A 25,728-nucleotide genomic window follows, 5' to 3' on the forward strand; every position below is an offset into this window, starting at 1 on the left:
GAGCCGGCGGATCTGCGGCCAGGAGGTGCCGGCCCTGGGTCAGGAGCCCAGCGGGAGCTGGAACGGCGGTTAAGGTAGCGCTGGGTGAGTGAGTGGGGGCGCCGCGGCGGTGTAGGAACTCTCGCCTCGTGCACACCCCCGTCCCGGAATGAACTTTCCCGATCCCGGGAAGCGGGGGATTGGGGTGAAGAGACGGGTCCTCAGTCCAGGGACCGCGGGCGAAGAGTCTGAACAGGGAACCTAAACGAAAACTCACACCGACGGGCGCACACACGCGTGCACACAGACCCACGCGCGTACTGGAGACACCCGAATACACGTGTACTGCGGGGCGGACGCGCCTAGTGAGTTTCGCTTGCTGTCGGCGGATCAGCGCCGCTGGCCCGCGCGGACCCCCAGCGGGCAGGGTGTGCTGCCGTCGCGTACTTGATGAGGGTGGGAGAAAAGGGCCTCCCAGTGACCGCGGACGGGGGCGGGCCAGGTGGGACGCCTCCGGAGGTTCCGGCTTCCTTGCTGCCCGCAGGTGAAGACTAAGACGTAAACAGGCGTTGAGCACGTGATCGCTTCGCAGACCTGTGGGCTGTACGGGGGGAGCCTCACGGCGGGAACCTCCCTCCCCAGTACTAAGCGAGTTTGAAAGATACCTTGCCGAGCTGTATTCCATTCTCCACCTGGAGGGGATGAGCCCTTCCCCAGGAATGGGAGCACAACGCCCCCCCGGAGTTGGGGTAGCGAAGGAGGACAAGAGACTGTTGGACTGAGAGGCTTGGTTACCTGGGCTCCTCACCTTCCTTCTCCGGAACATGTTGCCCCATTCCTGAAGATAGCCGGGAGGGGGGCAATTCTGGCAGTGTACAGCAGCCTCCGCCGGGACCTCCAGCCCCGGGGAGCAGCTGCTCGAGCGCCTGTGGGTCCCCTTCCTTACTACACTCCTCCTTGAGGAACTGGGAGCTCCTCCCTTCCAAGTAGGAGCAGAAAGCCCACTCACGCAAGAGTAGGAGTCCCCCTTCCCCAGAGAATGCATGACCGTACACATCCTGTCTATACCAGAGTGGGCCTATCTCCCTCTGGTAGAAGGGAGCACGGCCTCCTCCCTCCAGCGAATGAGAGTGGGCAGCGGCCCTTGGCCTCCCTCTCCACCACCCCCCCTACCCCTCCACACACGCTGAGCCCAGCTGCTGCCTGAGCTTCTGGGCAGGCTGCCAGAAAGGGGAGGAGGCTCCTGGTGCCCCAGGAGGCTGGGATCAGGGCAAGGCCAGAAGAGGGGGGTCTTTATGGGGGTGGGGCTCAGTCTGTACTTGTGAGGCAAGAAGGTCTAGGGTGAGCCTGAGGGTGGCTGGGCTATGTTTCCCTTTCCAGGGAAAAAGAAAGAAAACAACTCTTTCCATGGAGCTAAAAATAGAACTGAGAGCCGGCCAGGCTGCGGCCTGGAAGGGTGGTGGGGGGGGCGGGGGGAATGCTCCTTCCTGGGGCAGAGGAGCTCTGGCAGGCCTTAGTTCTGGGGGGCGGGGTTAGGGGGCAGGAGGCTGTCCTTGCCCAGGGATGCGGGCATCAGCTGACCTGGTTAGGTCACAGAAACCCCTATGGGAAAGTCTGTGATAAAATGTTTGTGAAATACGACGTGTATGTTTAAGAAGTTGTCTTTGTGACTGTGAAAAGACTGTCATAGTGTGAAAAATGCTTGGGAAGCAAGTATAGTCAAGATTGTGACTGGCTGCAAAGGAACTTGAGCTGTGAAAGCTTGTGCACAACTAGCCGTGATACCGAGTGTGTATCTCTGTGAGTTGGCCTGATTATGGCAAGAAGGGACATGGAATCTTCTGATGGACCAGACAGACTGAGTGATTGTGTCTGAGACTGAGTGTGGGAAAGGTCGTGTGGGTGTTTAGATTGTGTTGTTTGCCAGAGGGTGAGAGTATCCCTGACCCTGAGAAGACAGTGGAACGTTGTCTGCTGTGAGGCTGGCGTAAGCTTGGCCTGTAGGTTTGGACCAGCTCCCCCACTGGGGTGACTTTTGGGGACCCAGGGGACGTCTCTCTCTGAGCATTGACCTCTTAGCAAACGAGTCTGAGGGAAGGTTGGGGAGCAAAGAACCGCGCTCGAGGAAGGCCTAGGCTCTCCGGAAGGGAGTACAGCACTGGGGAGAAGGGTAGGGGCCCCCCAAGTTTGGGGGTGGCTGGGTGTGTTCTCCGAACGGGCCGCCAGGTGGCGCTGCCTCCGCAAATCCTAGCGTGCCTTCTGCAAGCCGCTGGGGGTGGGGCAGGCACCCACCAAGTGTCGGCCCCCGACTTGTGCCGGGACGCAGGGCCCAGAGTTGGGGGTTAGGTGACTCCCAACCTCCCCCTCTGGACTCTGAAGCCGGAGAGTGTGCCTAGGGTGAGGCATCGACTAGAGGAGCGGAGGGGGAAGGGCGGCTGCCGCGGCGCCTGGCCCTTTGTGCTCGAACAATGACCAGCTGCCGCTGGCCCCGGGGCCCAAGTAAGGGTAAAGGGTGACCCGCCGCCGCCTAGTCCTGAGCCGACCGAGCCCCAGACACACAGCCATCGCGCCTCGGAGGGAGGGAATCTGAGTCCCGCTGCGTAGCTCCAGCGTGCGCCCCGCCGGACACGCGTGACGCCGGGTGCCTGCGCGAGTCCGCGCCCCGGGGGCGGGGTCACCCCTAGGACCCTCCCCCGCGCTGCACCGCCCACTTGGGCCGGGGCGGGGGCCAGGCCGGGCCGGGGGCGCCGCGGAGGCGGGGCCGGGTCGCACCCGGCTGCTCCGAGTGGCCGCGCGCGGCAGGCTGGAGCCGCGCGGCGCGCCTGTGGAGCGCTGGGGGCGGCTCGGGGCTGAGCATGGAGCGGCGCGGTGGAGGTGAGGGGGGGCCGGGGCTGGGAGGCGACCTGGGGGCGCCCCCAACTTCTGCGCGGCGGAGGTCCTGTGGGGAGGCGGCATTCCACAGCTGCCCCCACTTTCTGGAAGAGGCGGAAGGAGGGGGGTGAACTCCGGAGGGCGGATTGGGGGCTCCCGGCTTCCTGTCTTGTAATGGAAACTCGTGATCTCAGACTTGATTCCGCTGGATGGTCCTGGAGTTTGGTGAGGGGGAGACTTTCCCGAACTCTTCTGCCCCCAAAACAGGTCTGTGAGAAACTCGGACCTCGGCCAGACCTCCCTCGGGCCCTGGCTGCATCCAGCCCTCAACCGCCCCCGGCCCACCGAGCCGGGCAGTGTGTGCTGTGCCGGAGCGGTTTCCCAAGGATGTTGGGGAGTGCGAGGGGTTCCCTTCCCACAGCCACAAACGCATTTCTCAAAATGGAGCCTCCACTTGCCCCTCCTTTTCTCTCGGGCTCCAAGAGCGGGAGCCAGGCTGGCTGGGCCTGGCTTTCCAGGCGCCTGGCTTTGGCTCCGTGGGTGTCTGGCGCTCAGGGCCCAGCTCAGCGTCTCTTCTCGGTTTAGGGGCCCCTGGCTTCGCGGGGACTCCGGCTCACTGGGTCCGCCTGGCCCTGGAGCCGCTCTTCGTCTTTGTCTCCTGTCCTTTGGGTCCCTGTCTGAATCTCTCTTGTCTCCTCCCCTCAGTTTCCACTCTGTGCTCACTGAAGTGGGGAAACACACCGAGATGCCAGCCCTTTTGGCCCCTTAGGGAAACCCCTTCCCCACGGTTTCCTGCATGTCCTGGGTGGTCTGGGAGAGGGCAGAGGAGGGGGTGTTCTATCGGCTTTGCTCAGGACTGGCACTTGTGGGGTGGACTCAGTCCCCACCCCTGCTCCGAGGGCACCAGTCACCCCCACCCCTGGCTCCCAGCTCCTCCTCCCTCAGTCTGGACACCTTCCTCCAGATCTTTTGACTTGAGCGGGGGAAGTGGGGGAGGGTGGACTTAACGGAACACAAGCAAGAATGAAGGAAAGCAGATCGAGCAAAGAATAATGTGTCTCTCCTCTTCACACACTCCAGTGAGTGACAAAACCCCAGGCTCCCACTCACTCATTTGGCCCTGCGTGCCACCCAGACTCTCACCCTCTCACATGCACACACAACACTCTGTACACACTTGTGCACTATTTCCTGTTCACACACTTGTGTAGGATACATAAACTCATGTATATATGAATGGACATCAAACCATTCTCTGACATAGTCACACTCATACATCACAGATTCACTAATGTATGCATTTATAATTTTCACATACTTTCTGAGAGAGCTGCACAGATTTTTGTAAGGTATGCCCATATGAGTTTATGTATATATGCATGTATATATCTGAATATTGATACATCTATCCAAACATACATGTACTCACATACACTCATATTTTCACACACAGTTCATGTTCTTGTGCACAGTTTCACACGCACAGTAAAATGCATACACTTCTACTCCTACGCAGTTCTCTGTCCACTTCTTGGCCCCCGCTCTGCATGATGACTTCAGCAGATGCCTGAGCCCTGGTCTTCAGCCTCAGGACTAGGGAGGGAGTTCCGGGTGGAGGCTTGCTATCCCCTTCCAGGAAGGAGCAGGGCCTGGGGAGGTGGAGCCCTCTTCCCTGGAGCAGCTGCCAGAGGTGATGGTAGAGCCTCTATTCTCATCCCTTTGGAGTTACTCTGGGGAATGTCGAAAGCTAAAAGGTTTCATAGAGGTTGGCAGTGGGCCTGTGGAGGCTTCTTTAGGCCTGACTGACTGGGTGCGGTGAGGCTAGGAATTGTCATGGAAATAGGCATGAGCCTACATCCACCTCTGGGAGGCAGGAGACCCCAGAGGGCACCTGTGGGTTCCCTAAGAGCTCTGGTTCTTGTTTGACCAGCTCCACCCTTGCCGCCTCTCTGTCTGGGAGAAACTGAGGCCCAGCTGGGTGAGGCTGGGCACTGCCTGGCCTTAGCTCTTTGTTCCCTAATTACCATTTTGAGCTGCTGACTGCACCCGTGAGTGCCCAGACTGCATCTAATGAGTCCACCTGTCCCAGGGGAACAGGGAGCAGTGCCAGGAGCTAGTACAGAGGGCTCCCTCCCTGATTCCTGGCCTCTGTGGGACCCTCATTCCCTCATCATCCGTGCTTGATAGATTCAGTCCTTAGCCCTATTCAGACCAGAATTGGGCAGTGGTCTAGGGCCCAAGGAGGATGGAGGTTCTTGCCAAGATGCAAGAGGAGATGTGTTGGGGGAGGATATCAGTGCTTTTCACTGATGTTGGGTGGACCGTTTGACCTGAGACTAAGGACCAGGAGGGACTCAGGACTTCATACAGGGAGGGAGCTCAAGATGGAGAGACTCTGATACCACTTCCCTGCTCACAGGTTTCCCTGGAGGCCCTTGGCCAGGCCTGAGCCTCTGCTGCCATGGCCATTGTGCAGACACTGCCAGTGCCCCTGGAACCCGCTCCTGAGGCCGCTACTGCCCCACAAGCTCCAGCCATGGGCAGCGTGAGCAGCCTCATCTCAGGCCGGCCCTGCCCTGGGGGGCCGGCTCCTCCTCGCCACCATGGTCCCCCTGGACCCACCTTCTTCCGCCAGCAGGATGGGCTGCTGCGGGGTGGCTACGAGGCACAGGAGCTACTGTGCCCAGCTGTGCCCCCCAGGAAGGCTGTCCCTGGTACCAACTTTACCTACATCAACGAGGACTTCCGGACAGAGTCACCCCCCAGCCCAAGCAGTGACCTTGAAGACGCCCGAGAGCAGCGGGCACGCAATGCCCACCTCCGTGGTCCCCCACCAAAGCTCATCCCTGTCTCTGGAAAGCTAGAGAAGGTGAGGACCAGCCCTTCCTTTGAGGGTCTAGGTGGAATCAGAGGTCCCCTGGAGAAGCTGAAATTTGGAGACCTATTTATAGGAAGGAGTATGGGCTCCAGATTCACCAGACTTGGGTTCTCATCCCAGCTCTACCTCACTCAGGGACGTCACTTAACCTTTCTGAGCCTCAGTTTCTGTGTTTTGTAAAATGGAGGTAACAGGTCGACTCTCATAGGATTGTTGTGAGAATTAAATCTAATAATATGTGTAAAGTGTTTAGCATAGTGCCTGGTGCATAATAGGTACTCAATAAATGTTAGCTTCTTAGAAATACTGTTTTATATAGCTACTGTGTGTTTGCATTTGAGCAAAGCCTGTAACTCCCTCAGCCTCCATTTCCTCATCTGTGTATGCAATAGTGATAATATTTTGCTTGCATGGATTTTGTAATGACCTGAGAGGTACATTTTAAGTTGCCCAACGTAAGTAAAGCTGACACAGGAGGCCCTCAACCAGTGGTAGCAATTGTTATTACTATATGGGGATTGGGGGCCCTGGATGGGAGGGCAGGGAGTGTGATAAGGGCTTCGAGAGATTGGGCGGCTCATCCCTATTGTCAAATGGCACCTCATTTCAGAACATGGAGAAAATTGTGATCCGCCCAACAGCCTTCAAGCCAGTGCTGCCCAAACCTCGAGGGGTACCATCCCTACCTAGCTTCCTGGGTCCTCGGGCCACCGGACCGTCGGGGAGCCAAGGCAGCCTAACGCAGCTGTTCGGGGGCCCGGCCTCCTCCTCCTCTTCCTCCTCCTCCTCGGCTGCTGACAAACCCCTGATACTGAGTGGCTGGGCCAGCGGCTGCCCATCGGGGACTCTGTCTGACTCTGGCCGAAACTCATTGTCCAGCTTGCCCACTTACAGCACCGGGGGTGCCGAGCCGGCTACCAACTCCCCAGGTGGGCACTTGCCCTCCCACGGCCCTGGGCGGGGCGTCCTGCCGGGGCCAGCCCGAGGAGCCCCCACCGGGCCCTCCCACTCAGACAGCGGCCGATCTTCCTCCAGCAAGAGCACAGGCTCCCTGGGGGGTCGCATGGCTGGGGGGCTCTTGGGCAGCGGTCCCCGGGCCTCCCCTGACAGCAGCTCTTGTGGGGAACGCTCCCCACCACCGCCCCCACCCCCTCCACCCCCTCCGGACGAGGCCCTGCTGCACTGTGTCCTGGAAGGAAAGCTCCGAGACCGGGAGGCAGAGCTGCAGCAGCTGCGGGACAGTCTGGACGAGAGTGAGGTGACCCTGTGCCAGGTGTGGTCAGTGGCAGCGATGGGGGTGGCATGGCAGGACATCCACAGGGGCTGGGCATACAAGACACATTTCTGTCTGCTAAGAGGCAGGTGTTGGGCTGGTGACCCCCATCCCCACCCCAGCTGTCTGGCTTAAACTGTCCAGTGGTTGACACAGCACCACCGTATACTGTCTTTCAGACTTGAGCACATTACTCAGTTGTACTGAGCCTCAGTTTTCTCACCATAAATGGGGATATTCCTGACCTGAGGGTTATCATTAAGGATTAAGCAGGGAAAAGGGTGTAAAGTGCTTAGATCAATGCCTGGCACCTGGGAAGTGCCGCACACATGCTTGCTATTGTTGTCTTTCTTTTCATAAAAGTAGTTGTTACTGTTGGTATCCTAATTATTGTCACTGTTGAATCCATCTTCCCTGAGCCCAGGACAGTGGGCCACCAGGGCAGTTGGTGACTGGGGTGCTGGGGGTGGCCAGGGTTCGAGGTGTGGGGGAGCCTCCAGGACCCAGGCCTGGCCTCTCGCCCGCAGGTGTACGAGGAGCGGCAACGGCACTGGCCCCGTGAGCGAGAGGCTCTGCGAGAGGATGGTGTGGCCCGGGCCCAGCGGGCCCAACAGCTGCTGCAGCTTCAGGTGGTCCAGCTGCAGCAGGAGAAGCGGCAGCTGCAGGACGACTTTGCGCAGCTGCTGCAGGAACGTGAGCAGCTGGAGCGGCGCTGCGCCGCCTTCGAGCGGGAGCAGCGGGAGCTCGGGCCACGGCTAGAGGAGACCAAGTGGGAGGTGAGCTGTACCCGGAGGGGCAGGGAGCAGGGCCTTCAGTGAGGGGTGAGGCTTGGAAGGAGGGGCCCAGCCGCATCCCCTCACCTGCCATCCCCAGAGGGCCTCCCCTTGCTCACCTTTGTGAGATGAGGCTCCCCCCTCTGACCTCCCTTTCTGGGTATGGGTCTCCTTGGGGGCCTCCACATTCGTTCTCCTCATGGCTCTGCTCTAAGTGCTCAGGTAGCCAGTGACATTCCCGTCCACTGCCTTCCCACCAATAATAAGAATGAGAATGTAGTGCTTACTCCTTGACAGGTACTGCTACTCGAAGCACGTAACGTAGAGTATCATCTAATCCTTGTAATAACCCTGTGAATTGGGTGCTGTTCACACCCTCATTTCATCGGTGAGGAAAAGGAGACCCGGAAGGGATGGAGCCTGAGCTCACTCTCCACACACAGTGGCGGAGCTGTGATCTGAACCCAGGCAGTCTGGCTCTAGTGTCTGTGCTTTCCACCAAGATACTGTAGTGCCTCCCAACTGGAAATGCAGGCACTGCCCTTTGCTGCTTCCACTCCTGCCAAACCCGCATGAAGCTGGTGCTTCATGATGGTTTAAAGACCCCAGCTTTGAAACCAGAAGAAGATCTGGGTCTATATTCCACCTTAGCCAATGAATAGCTGCCTCAGTGTCTTCATCTGTAAAATAGGTACAGTGATCAAACTGCCTCTCCCCAAATGCCCAGCTTGATGTCAGGGCCTGGCCACCTGGGAGAACCTTCTTACCATCTTTTCCAACTGTCTCCTACCCCTAGGTGTGCCAGAAGTCAGGTGAGATCTCCCTGCTGAAGCAGCAACTGAAAGAATCTCAGGCAGAGCTGGTACAGAAGGGCAGCGAGCTGGTGGCCCTGCGCGTGGCACTGCGGGAGGCCCGGGCAGCGCTTCGGGTCAGTGAGGGCCGGGCACGGGGCCTCCAGGAGGCGGCCCGAACACGGGAGCTGGAGCTGGAGGCCTGTTCCCAGGAGCTGCAGCGGCACCGTCAAGAGGCTGAGCGGCTGCGGGAGAAAGCTGGGCAGTTGGACAGTGAGGCCGCCGGACTCCGGGAACCCCCTGTGCCACCTGCCGCTGCTGACCCATTCCTCCTGGCAGAGAGTGATGAGGCCAAGGCACAGCGGGCCGCCGCCGGGGTCGGGGGCAGCCTTCGGGCCCAGGTGGAGCGGCTCCGGGCGGAGCTACAGCGGGAGCGGCGGCGAGGCGAGGAGCAGCGGGACAGCTTCGAGGGGGAGCGGCTGGCCTGGCAGGCAGAGAAGGAGCAGGTGATCCGCTACCAGAAGCAGCTGCAGCACAACTACATCCAGATGTACCGACGTAACCGGCAGCTGGAGCAGGAGCTGCAGCAGCTCAGTCTGGAGCTGGAGGCCCGGGAACTCGCGGACCTGGGCCTGGCGGAGCCAGCGCCCTGCGTCTGCCTGGAGGAGATCACTGCCACCGAAATCTAGGGCCTCAGCACCCGCCTCTGCACGGAGGTCTGCTGAAAGCAGGCAGTAGCCTCAGATCCACCGAAGGCCCCAAAGTCTGAGGGCCCAAGGGCCTTTAGTCCCTGGGATGCAGGCCTCTGGGCCTCTGCCAAGGACTCAGGGCTGCCCGACGACTTGGATCAGACTCCCTGAAGGCCCCTGTGTCCACTGTTACCCAAAGGCTCCTACTCACTCGACCTATTTCATTCACTCCCCAAATACTGCCATTGCTACTCTGCCAACCCCACACATCCCCAGCACTCCCAGCCCACTCAGCCAGGGGGCTCGGAAAAGGAAGGGGCTCCCTCATCTCCACGTTCTCCCCACCATCCCAAAGCCAGAGCGAGCCAGATAGCGCCAGCTGCTCCAGATGTGCCTGCCCCCAACCCTGCCCATTTTGGGGGACAGGGCTGGGACTGGGGTCTGATCTCCAGGTCCCAGCTCTGCAGCCCCTCTCCTGGGGGAGAGGGGGCTGTAGTCAGACCAAAGGAAGAACTCAGAAATGTTTATTTGTGTTTGTGACCAAGTGGCCCCTCCCCACACCCAGGTTTTTGGCCTCGTTTTTCACTTGTATATTTTTCACATTGTAAATTTCTTGTACAAACCCAAAGAAAAAAATTAAAAAAATTTTTTTTGTTTTTAAAAAAGGATGAATGTGGTGGATAAAGATTAGGGGAACTTGTTTGACCCCCGTGCCCTTTTATTTGATGGCTATTCCCCCTACCCCTCAGAGAGATCTTCGGGAGGGAAAGGGTGATGGGGAAGGACAAACCCAGTAGAAAATCTGAGGTCCTGGTGGACTACAACATGAAATGGGCTCTCAGGGTTTGAGAAACTAGAAAAGACCTTCCTCTCCCTTGAACAGAACACTGCTGGGGGCTGGATACGGTGACCCCCTTGAGGGCCATCTCTGAGAGTCCCTGTCCCTCACTGTTTCAGGGAATCATAACAAAGTGCATACCAATCCCCAACTCCAGACCCTGGGTGTCCTCTTCTGTCTTGGGGAGTTGGGGGCAGTGAGCTGGTGACACGGCTACCCAATAGCACCTTGTCCTTGACACTGAGTTCATCTGGAACGGGCAGAGCCCTAGTGACAACTGGGGAGGAAGACGCGAGGGAGGGGGTCTGAGCCACCGGTGTGGAGAAGGCAAGGCAGGCAGGAGTGGGAGGTTCCTGAAGCCTGAAGAGGTTAGTAGGTGAGGTCTGGGGGGTGGCAGGAGGATTCTCCGAGGTCAGTGGGAAGAGATGGGATGGCTGGGGAGAATCGGATTAGTGTCAGGAGGCAGGAGGGTTGGAGAGAGGCCTGGGCTTGGGGTCAACTGGAGAAGCCCAGCGTCAGCAGGAGGGGTCTGGGTTTGGGTGGGAAGGGCATTAATGGGACGTTCTGGGAGCCAGTGGGAGGCAGCTGGAGTGCCACCAAGGGGTCAGTGGGCAGGGGAATGGTCAGCAGGAAGCCGCTGTTCATTGAGGGCTGATGAGTCAGAGGGCAAGGGCAGTGGGCCAGGCTTGGGGACCCTGACCACAAGCTCCATGGGCTCCCGAGCCTTGTTTCGATAAGCCCGGCGGATGGTGTCTACTGCCCGCTGGTGCGTCACCTGCTCCAGGCTCTCTCCATCCACAGCCACAAGCTCGAAGCCAGCCTGGGATGGGGGTGGGAGAATCACAGACCTCCCTCCTCATGTCAGCCCCACCCCACTCCCAACCTCTCACCTCCACCAGCTGGGACACTCCTCCCCAACTGGGCGGAGGGGATGGACAATGGGACTTTTGTGCCCAGAGCCCGATGGGGGCAGGGTGGGGCACAGACAATGGCCTTTTGTCCCTTGGGGCTAGGGGTGGAACAGGATGGGCCACCCTCAGGCCCAGGCTGGCATGAGGGCACAGATTTTCCCCTAGGTCTGCTCAACCTGCAGGTTAACCCCCTGCTCCAAGCCTCCTCCCACGACCTAGTCTACACATGTCTGGCTGGAAGATGAGCATGTACTGGTCCTGCCCCCTGCCAGAATTCAGATCTGGGCCTAAAGAGTGGGTCTGGGTGCCCTTCACCCACCTGAAGGGCCCCGCTGAGGAAGGCAGCGCCCCCGGGGAAGATCTTTTCTATCTTCACCATGGGCTGTACCTTGGACTCAATGCCCCCAGAAATGCTGATGCCTAGTGAGAGGGAGAAACACTGGGTGCAGTGCAGCCGCACCCCTAAAGCCTAGAGCTCCCTGGAGAACCCAGGACACATCCCCAGATAGAGAGCCCCCCAAGTCAACCCCCAGATTCTACTACTACTCCATCCTCAACTCACTCGAATCCTAAGCCTCCCAAATTTAGACCTTCCCAACTATACCCTGATTCTTTCCCTTGTCCCAGGTTCCCAGGTCACACCCCAAAACCAAGCCCACCAACCTCACCCACATCTGAGCCCCCACCCCCGACCAGGCCCAGTCCTGCCAGGACTCACCCAAGGACTGTTTCATCTTGGACAGCGTGACAGTCCTCAGCTCCCCACTAGGGACCTTCATGGCTGTCTCCTCATCTGTCCTGCCAGTTCCATTCTCAGAGGGCCCTTGACTGCTCCATGCCTTGGCCACCTGCCCATCCATAGGTCGTGGCAGAGGGGGCCTGGCTTTCCGAGGCTTGTGGTAGCGCCCATTGGCTGTGCTAGGAGTGGGGATAGGTGCCGGGGATGGGGAGCACCTGCGGCCCGGGGACTTGCCTCGGCCCCGGCTGCAGCTGCGGCTACGGCTACGGCTACGGCTGCGGCTGCGGCTCTGGGCTGGGCCCTGGCTCTGGCTCTGCCAAGGGTCCTCTAGGGTCAACGGTTCGGTCAGCAGCCAGTTAGGCCTCGGGGGCCGGGGAGCCACGGGAGGTGGCTGGGGAGGGGGTGTGCAGGCGCTTCGGCGTGGGGTGAAGGCATCTACTGGCACGTCTTGGAGAGGGGGGATCCCTTTATGAGGGTGGCGGGGGGCAGAGGCACCCAGGGAGACCTGGAGGCCCCCCAGCCGCTCCCTCAGCTCCCCATCATCTTCCTCTTCTGAGAAGCCGTTCACAGGAAGCAGGTAGAAGCCGCCACGACTGTCTGGGGAAGAGGGCCAAGGTCAGGCTGCCCTCTCCTCAACAGCCCAAACTGCCTGGCCAGAGCCCAGTCCTCACTGCGTGGGGGTAGGGAGACCTGGGGGCGCTCTTACGGCAGTGTGTCCCCCAGTGAGGGACGCTGCCCCGCTCTATTGCAAAAGTATTTAAATACTTTCTATTGGAATAGTTACAGTTTTATTTTATCATGTCTGAGTAAAAATATGACTCCCACACCCAAGCTGGTAATTTCTCAGAGATTATTGCATAGAATGAGATGATTTAACAAGTGAGTGGGTTTTAAAACCAATTAGTAAGTAAATAATAGTACAGATGGTTAGTGGACGTGATAAAAATGGTCCCGGCAGACGAGGGATTCCCTTCAGGGAAGCACACCACACGTATCTCTGAAGCCAAGAAGTCCTATGTGGGAACAGGGTGGAGTGCCCATTTTCCCTCCCCGAGTCCCCCTCGGGTGTGCCCCCTCCCTGTCTCTGGGACTCTGACTGACCAGGCACGGGGGTGATGAGGTGACGCTTGGGTAGTGTGTCTTGTCGGGTGGGTCTCAAGGCAGGAGGCCGAACTGGTTGGAGAGGAGAGCAGGTTAGGAACAAGGCTCCCTGAGGGACACAGCTGAAAGGGCCCAGGCATCTCTGCCCCTCTCCCCTGGGAGCACCCCTCCCACCCCCAGCCCCACTTGGGGCTCAGGAGCCTCAGTCCTGCCCCCTGGCTGCTGACCTGCTTGACTCTTGAGGGCCTCAAAAGCCTCCAGCTCCACAGGCATCACCATGCTGTCGAAGCGACCCAGGTCTGTGGGGGCCACCACACTCCTAGGGGAGGGTAAGAGATGAGGTGTGGGCAGGGCTCAGTTCCAGGGGGGCCTGGAGGGGCTTCAACCCTGGAGAGGTTAGGGGAGGTATCGGGGGTCCCCTCCCTGCCCCCAAGCCCTGCCCACCTGATGTCCCGCAGCAGCAGCAGCTTTGCCGGCCTGTCCAGAATGGCCAGCAGGGGCCTCGCTAGGTCCTCCACGCCGCCCTCGTGCACATACTGCAGAGAGAGGCACCACAGGGCAGATTGCAGCAGGGACCTCCAGAGCCCGGTGAGGGGGCATGCCTGGGCATGTGGGGGTCCCCATGTTTAGGAAAGGTTCTCCCCCAGGCCCGGGCTGTTCACAGGATGGTCTTACTCGGTGACTGGTGGAACGTGCAATAATGATGACAGAGCGGTAACAGCAACACCAGTAACAGCTTTGGGCCTTTTTCTAGGCCTTCTACACATGATCTCCCACTTGGAGAGATGACATCAGTTATTCCTGTTTTACAGATGAGGGAACTGAGGCTCAGAGAGGACTTTGCCCCAGGCCACACAGATGAGGAAGTGTGAAAAGAAATTGAAAATTGAGAAATCTGGCTCCTACCTACTACAGTACCGGAAAAGGATATGCAGGGAGTGGACTCTCCTCCCCACCCCCACCTCCCAGGCTGAAGGAAGGAATTTGAGCCAAAGGCTAGGCTGTGTGCCTGGCTGTCCCAGCTTGTGTCTGCATACAGACCGACAAATTAGGCTTTGTTCAAGGCTGGAATGGGGACTTTGGGGAAGGAGTGGCCCTATAGAAAGTCTCTCCAGTCTTTAGCCAGGGTAGTGGAGGCATTTCTGCCTGGCACTGCCCGGATGCCTCCAGCCACACCCCACCGTCACAAACTGACAAACTGAATATTGGGAGTCACCCAACTTGGATAGCACACTGCCCCCTAGTGCCACGAGGGACACTCACAGAGCATCCCTGGCAAGCACAGGACACTGAGAAACAGCACACCCTGGTGGCCAGAGTGAGACATTCATAAATAGCTGGAAATTAAACGTGTGTGTGTGGCCCTAAACCACACACAAAGTTGCAGGGACTCCACACATACACATACCGACAACACACCCCCTTTTGTCTGGAGAGAGATACACGTAATGGCAGAGAGCCAATCACATATGTGCACAAACTTCAAGTCCACAATCCTGCATTCAGCATCCACTAAGTGCCTGGTCCTGTACTGGGCAGTAGGGACACAACAACAAAGAGCCACAAGCCCCAGTAAACTACAAACCACTGGCGACGGCTCAGAGGGAGTCTCAGAGGAGGGTGGGAAGATCAGAGTAAGCTTCACGGAGGTGGTGGCATTTACACTGACTCTTATGGATAAATGAAAGAAATACAAGAAAGTTGAGAAGAAAGGGTGGTATGGAGTCATGGGTTCGTAGAAGTTTAACAGGGCTTCCCCTATGGCTCAGTGGGTAAAAAATCCGCCTGCAATGCAGAAAACGCCCTGGGTCAGGAAGATCCCCTGGAGGCCGTGGGGAGATGGCTCAGAGTGGGAGATAGAAGGGAGGCTTGGGATTCAGGACCACACATCTAAGGGAGCTTTACTAATCATTCCAGCCAGGACACTACCCCGAAGGTCTGATCTCTTGGTATGTGTGGGGCTTGGGTCAGACTTGGGTGGTGGGCATTGCTCCCTAGGTGCTACGAGGCTCTGGGAGAGGCCTTCCCGGTCTGGGCACGGAAGGAGGAGCAGAGGGATGGGGGAAACAGCATCCAAAGAAACTGATACAGAGCGCCACCTGGTGACCAGAGCCTAGTATCGCAGGCTTACAAAGACAGTACATTCAGCCCTACTTGGCACTCTAAGCTGAGCATGACATTCAAGTGAATTTAGCCCAGAGGCCTTTAGCTGCCCCCAACATGCATCTCCATATGTAGCTCTGCTGTAAATCAAGCATTGGGAAAAGGATGCATGAATTATTGTGCCTCAATCTCCAGGTGACATGCTGCTGCTGCTACTAAGTCGCTTCAGTCGTGTCCGACTCTGTGCGACCCCGTAGATAGCAGCTCACCAGGCTCCCCCGTCCCTGGGATTCTCCAGGCAAGAACACTGGAGTGGGTTGCCATTTCCTTCTCCAATGCATGAAAGTGACAGGTACACAGATACAATCATACAGTGCTGTTGTTTAGTCCTTAAGTCTCCACTGTTTGTGACCCCATGGAGTGTAGCCCACCATGCTCCTCTGTCCTGGGGATTTCCCAGCAAGAACACTGGAGGGGGTTGCCATTTACTTCTCCGGGGGATCTTTCTGACCCAGGGATCGAACCTGTGTCTCCTGCGTTGGCAGCAGTGTTCTTCCCCACTGAGCCGACAGGGAAGCCCAAATCATATAGTTAAGTCAACACAAACCCAGATAAACAAATGGCCACATCACACAGACATAACACAGCCCCACTCTGACCAAGGTGAGGGAGTGGGGGGGAACCACAAACAATTTCCTGAAACTCTTCCGTTTGCCCTGGTACAGAGGGTCACGCAGGCACTGATGCAGATGCCGTATAGGGAACCCATCACAGGAAACCTGGGGCTTCTTGAGACGGAAGGAGAGGAGAGGGACTTCCAGTTCTCCTGGAGGGAGTGACCCATGCCTTCTACAGTCTCCCCAACACTCAGGCTACAAAGACTCCCTCAAATCTACCCTCGACCCTACTGTGGGAAACTCTGCTTCTGGCTGAAGTGAAAAGGAACAGTGAGGAACAGTGTAGATATTGAGGGAGGCTTGGGGTATGTTGGGAGAGCAAAAGATTACTTACTTGGGTAACAGGGGAGAGGCCAGGCCTGACGGCTGACCCAGGAGTGGAAGGAGGCATGAGCTGGGGAAGGCTGAGGTTTAGAAGAGAACAGAAAACAGAGCAGGTGACTGCAGGGACTGAGGTCCCAAACTCATCACCTGGCTGGTCTGGCTCCTTCTCTCCTCAGCTTAAATATTACCTCCTCTCAGAGGCCCTCCCAGACCACACCATCTAGTTTGTGCCTCAGGTTATTTTCTCATGACCTTTTCCTTCATAATACTTCACATGATTTGTCTCCCTGGGTGCTTAGGTTCTAGTTACTATCTGTCTTTCCTTCCTGACTGTAAACTCAGTGTGTGTGTCCATGTGTCTGTGTGCACTCCTGAGCAACCATGTCACAGGGGTGACTTCTGCTTTACTTACCACTGGGCTCACAGTGTTAAATGCAGATACTGGCCAGCAGATAGTGGCCTGAATGAATGAGGGGTTGGGTGACTGAGTGACCAAGTACTGGGGCTGAGAGTGGGCGGGTGGCTCACCCGGGAGCAGTGGCGGGTGACAGCCAGCACCTCATCATCAGTCAGCAAGCGCCGGGCCAGGTCCTGAATCAGGGGCCGACGGCTCTCCCAGGCCTGCACCCGCTCATCCACATTGGGCAGGTGGCTGGAGGGGCTCCCAGACCTGGCAGAGAGCAGAGCCCGGCCCCTCTCGCGGTCTGCAGGGTGGGAGGAAAAGGATACAATGAAGGAGCCAGGAGCAGGAGCCATCAGAAGCCAAGGCAGGGGCTCCCTTCAGTGGGTCAGACTCCAGAATAGACTGGCTAAGGGTCCCAGGTTCCCCAGGTGGAATCCCAGCCTAGCCTGGATGCTCCCCGCCATGGTCTCCCACAGCAATCTGCCCATCACTGGAGTTCCAATTCAGGCCTTTGAGGCCCCATCCCAGACCCCTAGCCCAGTCTGCTCCTTAGCTGAGCCCTGGCCCAGAGCCCCTGGGTCCCCTGAACATGTAATGTCATACTAGTCTGCCCCATTGAAGTTCTAGCAAGGGCCCCTACCTCATTCCCCCAAAATCTGTCTTTGGGAGTCCCAGCTTAAGCTCCAAGTCCTCAAAAAATGCACCCCAATATCTATTTGTAACCCTATGTTCCTAGAAAGCATAGTCCAATTCTTTTAGTTGCCCCTGTTGTGCACCTCTCAATCTGTTTGATACCCCATGCTTGACCATGAGTGTAGCCCAAAGTCTCTTAGCACCCCCAACATGCACCCCATTGCAGCTCTATTGTAGACCAGGCTCAGGAGGGGGAAGCAAGCATTACCACGTCTCAGCCTCCAGGTGACAAACTTCTGCACGGGCCCCACTCCCCCTGCTAAGAAGAAGAAAGAGGCTCAGTTGCAGCCCTGGTCTCCCATCTGAAAATGGGGGTTGGGGACTCAGAACTGGCTGGATCATGGGCTGGAATGGAGAGTTCAAGGCTGGAATGTGGTAGGACTGGGAAGCAAGAGGCCAGGCTACTGAGGCGGGTCTTGAAGGCCAAGGTCAGGCCAGGGGCTTCATTCACAGGCAGTGGGAAGTTAGTAAAGGCTTTGGATCAAGAGAGGGCCCAGTGTGTGCTAGGCTCATAGAGGTCCATTGGAAAGCAAATGAATGGATGGAAGAACCCCAAGGGCAAATCACCTACCTTCAGGGCACAGAGAGAAAAAGAGGAGCCTTTGAAGGAGGGAGGGGAGTAGCCAGAGAACTGGGAAGAGAACCAGGAGAGAGAAAGGCCTTGGGGGCTGTGAAAAGAGAGATGAGTTTAGGGAGGGGGTTAGACTGCCCTGATTTGAAGGGATTGTCTCTCCCATGAGACCCAGACAGGGGCAGGGCCCAGCCCCTCTTTGCCTACCCAACATTCACTCTCCCTTCTAGAAAGGGCACCCTGATTTCACCAGGGGATCTGTCCCATCCCCCACCCCCAGCATTCTCAGTCCCTGTACTCCAGGGTGGACACATGACCCAGGCTGGCCAATGAAAGCACCCTCTCTCTCTCCCAGGTCACAAGTGATGTGTTGGGCATGTGATCCCAGCTGGGCCAACCAGAGCCTGGGACATCATCTGGAACTATTTAAGGAGAGGCTCTTCCCCTGGGGTTGCTAAGCAACAGTGGCAAGGCCACTTACCTTCAAGAGGCAAAGCCAGCAAGATGAAGACAAACCAGGGGAAAGAGGAACCAAAAGATGAAGAGTGCAGATGGCTGAGGAGACTGTTTAAACCTTTAGACCCAGTTTACATCCATAGCTGAGCCAAGAAGTGCTTTTTAAAGCTAGCTTGAATTAACTTTTTCTCACAGACAACCCCAAGAGTCTCAGTTTATTCACTTTTGGTCCAGCCTTTGAATCTCACCAGAGAGAAGAGATGCTCTCTGGAAGAGTCCTCAGGAAGCCTTTGACATGAGTGAAGCCTGTTTAGGCCCTCCTGCCTGGGCCTTGATCTAGAAATGGCCTTGCTCTGCTGCTGCTGCCGCTAAGTCACTTCAGTCATGTCCGATTCTGTGCGACCCCAGAGACGGCAGCCCACCAGGCTCCCCCATCCCTGGGATTCTCCAGGCAAGAACACTGGAGTGGGTTGCCATTTCCTTCTCCAATGGCCTTGCTCTAGGCGGTTCTAGAACTGGCTAGAGCCAGTTCAGGTTCGATCCATGATACAAGGTGCACTGGGATGACCCAGAGGGATGGGATGAGGAGGGTGGTGGGAGGGGGGTTCCCAATACAATATTGTAAACTAAAAAAAAAAAAAATTAAAAATTAAATAAAATTTAAAAATAGAACTGGCTAGAGCCTGTGGAGCTCTGGCCAGGGGAGATGAAGACAAATGCTCTGGGAAAGGAGTGCCCTGCCTCCCAAGAGCACCAAGAGCATGGGCATCTGACCCAAGGTCTTCTTGTCTGTGCTGTGACTCGTATCAGTTTTCCCTTCTGTAAAATGGGAAGATGAGGCAGTACAACAAGGACCACTACATGTTCTGAGCACCTATTGTATGTCAGACCATGTACTAAGTGATTAACTACACTGATTCACTGATTCATCATTATCCCTAAAGAAATAGTACTGCGTGTGTGTGTGCTAAGTTGCTTCAGTCGTGTCGGACTCTTTGCAACCCTGTGGACCAGAGCCCACCAGGCTCCTCTGTCAATGGGATTTCCCAGGCAAGAACACTGGAGTGGGTTGCCATTTTCTTTCCCAGGGCATCTTCCTGACCCAGGGATCCACCCCATGTCTCCTGCATTGGCAGGCAGGTTCTTTACCACTAGCACCAACGGGTATTATTACTCCTGTTTTACTCATGTGGCTTGCAGGGCAGGGTGGCGGCTCACAGCTGGGATGAGCCAGTGTAGGATTCAGACTCAGAGCTGTGCAATAGCAAGTCGACTTTTCCTCTGTCCTCCCGTCTGACCCACCCAGTACCTACCTTTCTCCAGGTCCAGGCGAGGGCGGGGCTTGGCTGGGCTCCTGCTGTCCAGCGTCCAGGCCTCTCTGTGCCCGTCCCCTGCCAGCCGCCCCTGCCGCCCTCCCTTGAAGAAGAGGTTCATCAGGGTCTTGGAGCGCTGCAGGGCCCCCTTCTCCCCAGGGGACCTTGACTTCTCCTTCCTCTGCTGCTTCTCCTCTGCAGACACGAGGGAGGGGTGGGCAGAAAGGAAGGACTAGGGGCAGGGGTGTGAGGAGGGGCAGAGAGAAGGGAGAGTCGGGGGCAGACAGGGTCTGCAGCCGTGTGGGGAGGTGGGGATGGAGATGGGGATGGGGTTCCTCTTCCAACTTCCCACCTCACCCCCACCCACAGCTCCAAATGTGAGGAGTGTGTGTGTGTGTGTGTGGGCAGGTCTGGGAGCCCAAGGATGGAGGGTCTCGGTTAGGGCTGGTTTGGGGCCCAGGACTAGTTTAAAATGGAACCTAAAGCAGGATCTGGGTGTGTTCTGGAGCTGTGGCTGGGCAAAGCCTGGTGCAAAGGAAAGTTTGGGGCCCAGGACAGGGTACAAGACAGATTTTGGACCCAGAGCTTTTGTGGGGAGCAGCAGCAACCTGGCCCCCACGTACCCCACAAGGTCAGGTGGCTCTGGGAGCGGGTGATGGGGGGCCGGGGTCGGCTGAGGGCCAGCAACAGAGCAGTCTTGGGGGACTCAGAGAGTGCAGAGTCAAGGTGGCGGGTGGGTGGCGGGCCGTCGGAACGGATGGCGGTGTCCCTGAGGATGACTGTGGGCCGCACGCTGCACCAGGTCTCCACGAGGCTCCCCGCGTCCGGCTCCGTCTGCATGGCTGTGTCCGCCCGCCCCCAGCCCGGGCCCCACCTGCTGCCAGGCTCCTCAGGCCCCAGGCAGACATCCATGTGGTCTGAGGGCAGGGAGCCCTCAGCCGAGCTGTAGGGGGCACTGGAGGTGAAGGAGGAGGCGTTGGAGCTGCTCTCCGAGGCGGGGGACAGCTGCTGCAGCGCCCCGTTGCTCACTGCGGGCAGTGGGGAGGGCAGGGGCATCTCAGAGGCCTGGCCGGGTGGCTTTGGGGCCCTGCCGGGGCTGCCGCCCACTCATGGGCTTGGAGTGGGAGTGCTGGGCAGCAGCGGGGTTGTGAGCATGGGGTCTCGGGAACCAGCCACTACTCAGCAGTCCTGCTAACTGGTTGCGGGACCTTAGGCAAGGCACTTCTCCAACCACCCCCAGACTTGCCCCCAGGAGAGCCTGGATCAGAACCTGCAACTTCTTAGAGGGGAGCCCAGAGACAGGAGTCCCGAGGAGATTTTGGTGCCCCTCCCACTTATTTTTCAGAGATCCCAGTTCCACTTTAGGGCCCTTTCCCTCTAACCTCAGGGAGCTGGTCACTTACGTCGGTCCAGCCAACAGTACTCAGAGACCATCTCCTTGTAGGCAGGGTACCGGCCGGCCTCCTGGGGAGGGTATGGTGGGGATAGGAGGGCAGAGGGGAACGAGTGAGCAGGGAGTGGGAAGGGAGAGCAAGAATATGGGAGCAATGGGATAGGAGTCAACTTTTCAACCCAATTACTCTGCTCTGAGCTCGTCATACTCCAGCCACACCAGCCGCTTCATTTCTGAATGTGCCAACTTCCTCTCCACTTTAGGGCTTTGCACGTGCTGTGTCTTCTGCCTGAATTCTCTTCCTTCAGCTCATCTTATGGCCAGCTCTTCAGGTGTCTCCTCCTTAGATCCCCCTGGCTAAAAGGGCCTTCCCAGATTACCCCATCCCACCTTTCCATCAAGTTCCTTCCAACAGCTGTCACAATCCATATGCATCTGGTCTGTCTGTTTCCCTCCAGCAGCAGAGACCTCGTCTATCTTTTTCACTGTTGTCACCCCATACCTGGCATAATGGCTGTCATAGAGTAGGCACTCAAAAGTATTGAACGAATGAATGAGGGCAGAGTGGGAGAAGAGGAATGTTTGGGATAATTTGAGAGGAAAGAAAGGGACAGATGGGATGTGGGAGAGGTGGGAAATAGAGGTGGTGGGGGGATGGCAGAGGAGGCACTGAATGGTGAGAAGGATGAAGGCGTGGAAAGGGGAGGACCAGGGCAGGGGCCAGGGTTGGGGCCTGGGGAGAGGAAGACATCACCTCCTGTGGGAGCCAGGGTGAGAAGGACTTGATCCTTAGGCAAGTGTGAGACACACATGAATAATGAATTCAGGTACCTCCCCTGAAATCCAATCTCTGTCCTGCCCTGTGCCCTAGGACACCCACCATCCAGGTCCTGATCCTACTATGTCCCTTTCTGGGCAGGACATTTTCTCCTTACCCTCCAAGACCTCCACCACTCATACAAAGGGGCACTGGCCACTGCATCTGGGCGGGGGGGGGGGGGGGGGGGCGGCGGGCTGAAACTAGGTCCTGCTACTGAACAGCTGTGTAAATGACTGATTCCTGAATTTCTTTGCCTTTCTGAGCCTCAGTTCCTTCTTCTGTGAAGAGAGATAGGACAATACCTGCCTTGCCTCTCAGGAGGCTGTGGAAAGTCATAAGTTGCACAGCAATGGGCAGCATTAAGTGCTAGACTGGTCTGTGAAGTCCTTCCTAGAGTCTGGCCTCTCCTTGACTCCCACAGTCCTGCCCACCTTGATGGTCAGCATGATGTGTGTCTGACCCTTCAGCACCTCCACGGCCTGGCTGTGGCTGATGTCGTCGAATCTGACACCGTTAGCCGCCAGGACCTGGTCTCCCACCTTGATGCCGTTCTCCTCGGCCAGTCCACCGTGGTCCACTCTGGGGTCAGGAAAGGGGCAATCTGATGCCTCCCCTCACCACCCATTCCAGACTCTTCACTTGAACACAGGGATGACCTCGTCAAACTCCTTGACCCTCCTCCTGGTGAGCCCTGGCCCCTCTCCAGATCCTATCCCTAACCTAGGTCACCGGGACGTGTCTTTGGCCAGGATCCACTTGCTGATGCATTCCCAGGCCCCAGCCCGACTCCGCTTCATCCCCTGCCCCAGTCTCACTTGGACACATAGATGCCCAGGCCAAACTCCTTGCCCCCGCGGATGTTGAAGCCCAGGCAGAAGTCATCGGAGGTTGTGTAGAGGTGGACGATGCGCCGCGCACCGTCCTCGGAGCTGCTTTCGGAGGGTGTTGAGCTGCACTTTTCTACTACCAGTCGCCGATTGACCACGTCCACCCTGGACAATCACACGGGGCCCTCAGCCCGGGGCCCCACCCACCACCACCCACCCCCTCCCCCCAGCAGCCAACGCAATTGCACAGGAAAGGAGAAACTGCTCTGGAGGGCCTGAAATCTTCACTGGGATATAGATTTCATCAAGTTAGGGAAACCACGGAAATCTTTCTTTATTGAGCAGCTCTAACTGCCAAGCCCCATTTTAAATCCTCCCCAGGCCCAGGAGGGAGAGATACTATATTGTCCTCAGGCCCGAGGCAGCAGCAGCTTGGGCTTCCCAGGTGGCACTTGTGGTAAAGAACCCGCCTGCCAATGCAGGAGATGCAAGAGATGCAGGTTTGAACCCTGGGTCAGGAGGATCCCCTGGAGGAGGGCATGGCAACTCACTCCAGTATTCTTGCCTGGAGAATCCCATGGACAGAGGAGCCTGGCAAGCTGTGGTCCATGGGGTGGCAAAAAGTCAGACACCACTGAAGTGACTTAGTAGGCACACACGGAACTGCCAGGCTCCATTTTAAATCCTCCCTGGGCCTGGGAGAGAGCTACTGCCCTGTCTCCAGGTCTGCAGCAGCTACAGCATAGAGGGGGAGGGTCACTGGGGCCTGAGACAGCAGTGTTGGGAGGAGGGCTGGGGGAAAGACACAGCCTTTTCTCATTTCAAGGTCAGACCATTAGATCCCTGTGTTTCCAGTACCAGGGCATGGGAAGCACAGAAGCCCTGGGCTCTAGGTCTCTCCCACCATGGCTCTGGGTGGTGGTGCTGGGCTGGGGGTGGAGGCCAGGCCTGCTCACCATGTGGTCTTCTCCTTGGAGAACTTGATGCCCGGCACGCGGCCCATGCGTCTCACCACCATGTGCAGGCGGCTGCTGCCGGTCAGCACCTTCACAGCACTGCCCATTGTGGTGCTCTCCAGGCTCAGCCCGTTCACCTCGGTGATCTTGTCCCCCACGCACAAGCCAGCCCGCTCTGTATGGAAGTCCCCCAGGTTGAGGCTGAGCCTCTCCCACCCCTGAAGCTCCCTGGGATACAGCTTCTTCGATGAGATTGGGATCCCCAGGTAGGGTCTGAGTATCAGCCTGCGGGACCAAGGACCTATTCATTAGCCCCTTTCATCTCCCCACTGGATCAGCCCCTCCAAAACTGAGGGTCCTCTCCTCTCAGCCCTGCCAACGGCTCTGCATACCACCGAAGTAGGGGGTCGCATCCTAAGCCAGGATTTCACCCGTGGGGTCCTCCTCACCTGCACAGCTCCCCTCCTCCACTTTGCTGACGAAGATGCCCAGGCCGTGCTCAGAGCCGCCCCGCACACTGAACCCCAGCCTCCCAGCTGGACTCTTCTCCACTCGAACTGCATGGATGATGTCACTTTCATCGCTGTTGGCTGATGGGGGTGGGGACACCGGCATGACTCCCCTGCCCATTCTGGGCACAGAGGGTCCCTGAGTCCCCTAACTTGGGGCCTGCGAAGGCTGGGTTGCTGGGTACAGCCACCCAGGACCCTAAATGTGGGCATAGGCAGCTAATTTCTAAGTCTTCTCTGAGTGTTTTTGAGATCATGGCAGGAAGGATGTGGGAGCAGGCAGGACAGGACTCCATGCTAGAAGACAGTTTTCCTTCCCTTATAATGTAGGGGTGTGTGTGTGTGTGTGTGTGTGTGTGTGTGTGTGTGTGTGTGTGTGTAATCCTTACTAAGCTTCCCATACTCACTGGGACAGGCCAAATTCTAAAAAAGTCAGATGGATGAAAAGGTCAGAGTCAGATGGATGAAAAAGATTCCATTCTATGAGGCACAGTCGAGGGAATCCTGGCTCTCTGGCTTACAGCAGAGACAAGCCTATCTTCAAATACTTGAAGAACTATTCTATAAAAGGCATTAGATATTTTTGTCTGTGTAACCCCTAGGGCAGAACCAAGCCCACACAGTGGAGTTATATGGAGGAGATTTAATAAGGGAAAACTTTCTCTAAAACCTTTAGCTGGCAGACAATGGAATGAATTTTCCATGAAAGATAGTGAATTCCTCATTATTTGGAGGCATACAAGCTGATAGTAAATCCCTGTCTGGGATGTTGTGGAAGGATCCCTGAGGCTCTTTTTACCTTGTAGACTCTGTGATTCTGGAGGTAAGGGTTCTAGGAGCTATTTGACTAGATGAGGAGAGAAACCCAAAACACCACCATGCCTTCGTATGTGCCTAGAGCACAGAAGTGTTTCTCTCCATCAGTGACAGGGAAAGGCAGAGGAGGGGAACTTTAGGGACCAGAACTATTGGGGAAGGCTTCTTGGAAGGTGGGATTTGGGTGGGTGGAGGGGAAGGGAAAGGCACTGATGAAGGGATGGAGTGAGCAAAGGCTCAGAGGTGGTCTTCTGGTTAGAGAAGAGTGAGGGGACTGGAGGGGTAACTTGGGTCCCAGGTGGGAAGGTCAAAGTTCTTGGGTGAGGCTTACTCAGAGGTGTTTGAGAGGGGAAATCTTTCTCTCTCACATATACACACACACACACACACACTTGATCTAAGAGAAATCAAGTTACAGTGCATGAGCAGAGTGGCTCTGGCAGAAATCCCCAAGGGCAGCCTATAGGCAGGGACACAGGACATGCTTCCTAGCTGATTCTATCTGCACAGGTCCCAGGACCTTCTCAGCCCAGACAAGGAGACTTTTGCTCTCCTGCCCTCCAATTCTCTTTCTCCTCATTCCCTCCTGGAGAGCCAGCTCCCTGGGCCAGGAGCTTGGGGCCCCTGAGGAGGGAAGTTTCTCTACCTCCAGTGCCCTAGCCCTGCCACCAGGCATCTCTCCAGATAGCCAGCAGCCTCACTATCTCCTCACTTTCACCTCTGTCTCCTTTAACCCATTCTATACACAGTCATGCCTTTCCCTGATTAAAAGCCTCAATGCTTGCCCCTGCTTCTAGAAGGAGCTCCACATTTCTTCCATGCTCAATAAGGCCCCCCCTGGTTTCCCTCTGCCCACTTCTCAACATTCACCCCTGGCCACCCTCCCTGGCCTCATGACCTTGGGCCACACTGACCTCCTCCCTGTTCCTCTCACCAGCCAGTCCTTTCAGTGTTCCCTCTGCCTGGGGTGCTCTTGCCCAGACCTTCGTAAAGCCACCTCCTATTTCCACTTCCTCCTGGCTCG

At 57.1% G+C, this 25,728-nt stretch overlaps 2 protein-coding genes across 8 annotated transcripts in view; one reads left to right on the forward strand and one right to left on the reverse strand.

Moving 5' to 3' along the window:
* Positions 1-9,919, forward strand: LZTS2 (leucine zipper tumor suppressor 2). Of its 6 annotated transcripts, none has more exons than XM_040255088.1 (5): positions 1-84; positions 5,270-5,719; positions 6,339-7,001; positions 7,529-7,777; positions 8,571-9,919. In XM_040255088.1, the coding sequence occupies exons 2-5, from the start codon at positions 5,312-5,314 to the stop codon at positions 9,252-9,254; spliced, it is 2,004 nt and encodes a 667-aa protein (XP_040111022.1). In that variant the 5' UTR covers positions 1-84; positions 5,270-5,311; the 3' UTR covers positions 9,255-9,919. The 6 variants fall into 6 exon arrangements, with proteins under 6 accessions (XP_040111022.1, XP_040111024.1, XP_040111026.1 ...); XM_040255090.1 differs by having other exon boundaries at positions 3-74; XM_040255092.1 differs by lacking the exon at positions 1-84 and adding an exon at positions 108-344.
* The window catches only part of PDZD7 (PDZ domain containing 7), a 19,035-nt gene continuing 3,220 nt past the window's right edge, over positions 9,914-25,728 (reverse strand). The window contains exons 1-16 of one of the 2 annotated variants that reach the window (XM_040255086.1): positions 24,296-24,404; positions 23,829-23,969; positions 23,380-23,554; positions 22,412-22,588; positions 22,028-22,175; positions 20,787-20,847; positions 20,007-20,411; positions 19,384-19,578; positions 17,252-17,302; positions 16,476-16,651; positions 13,288-13,379; positions 13,071-13,162; positions 12,844-12,915; positions 11,722-12,339; positions 11,323-11,423; positions 9,914-10,912 (exon numbers count right to left, since the gene is read on the reverse strand). In XM_040255086.1, the coding sequence (XP_040111020.1) occupies positions 10,697-10,912; positions 11,323-11,423; positions 11,722-12,339; positions 12,844-12,915; positions 13,071-13,162; positions 13,288-13,379; positions 16,476-16,651; positions 17,252-17,302; positions 19,384-19,578; positions 20,007-20,411; positions 20,787-20,847; positions 22,028-22,175; positions 22,412-22,588; positions 23,380-23,486 (2,511 nt within the window). In that variant the 5' untranslated portion in view covers positions 23,487-23,554; positions 23,829-23,969; positions 24,296-24,404 and the 3' untranslated portion in view covers positions 9,914-10,696. Of the gene's footprint in view, positions 10,913-11,322; positions 11,424-11,721; positions 12,340-12,843; positions 12,916-13,070; positions 13,163-13,287; positions 13,380-16,475; positions 16,652-17,251; positions 17,303-19,383; positions 19,579-20,006; positions 20,412-20,786; positions 20,848-22,027; positions 22,176-22,411; positions 22,589-23,379; positions 23,555-23,828; positions 23,970-24,295; positions 24,405-25,728 lie in introns of those variants that run through there. The other variant, XM_040255085.1, reaches the window with a different exon arrangement.

The sequence above is a fragment of the Oryx dammah genome, unplaced genomic scaffold (genome assembly GCF_014754425.2).
Source record: "Oryx dammah isolate SB20612 unplaced genomic scaffold, SCBI_Odam_1.1 HiC_scaffold_14, whole genome shotgun sequence".
Classification (NCBI taxonomy): Eukaryota; Metazoa; Chordata; class Mammalia; order Artiodactyla; family Bovidae; genus Oryx; species Oryx dammah.

Coding starts and splice junctions, on each gene's coding strand:
- LZTS2 (XM_040255088.1), top strand. CDS start 5,312: ATGGCCATTGTGCAGACACTGCCAGTGCCCCTGGAACCCGCTCCTGAG. Junction 7,002..7,528: donor GTGAGGTGACCCTGTGCCAG/GTGTGGTCAGTG, acceptor TCTCGCCCGCAG/GTGTACGAGGAGCGGCAACG. Junction 7,778..8,570: donor TAGAGGAGACCAAGTGGGAG/GTGAGCTGTACC, acceptor TCCTACCCCTAG/GTGTGCCAGAAGTCAGGTGA.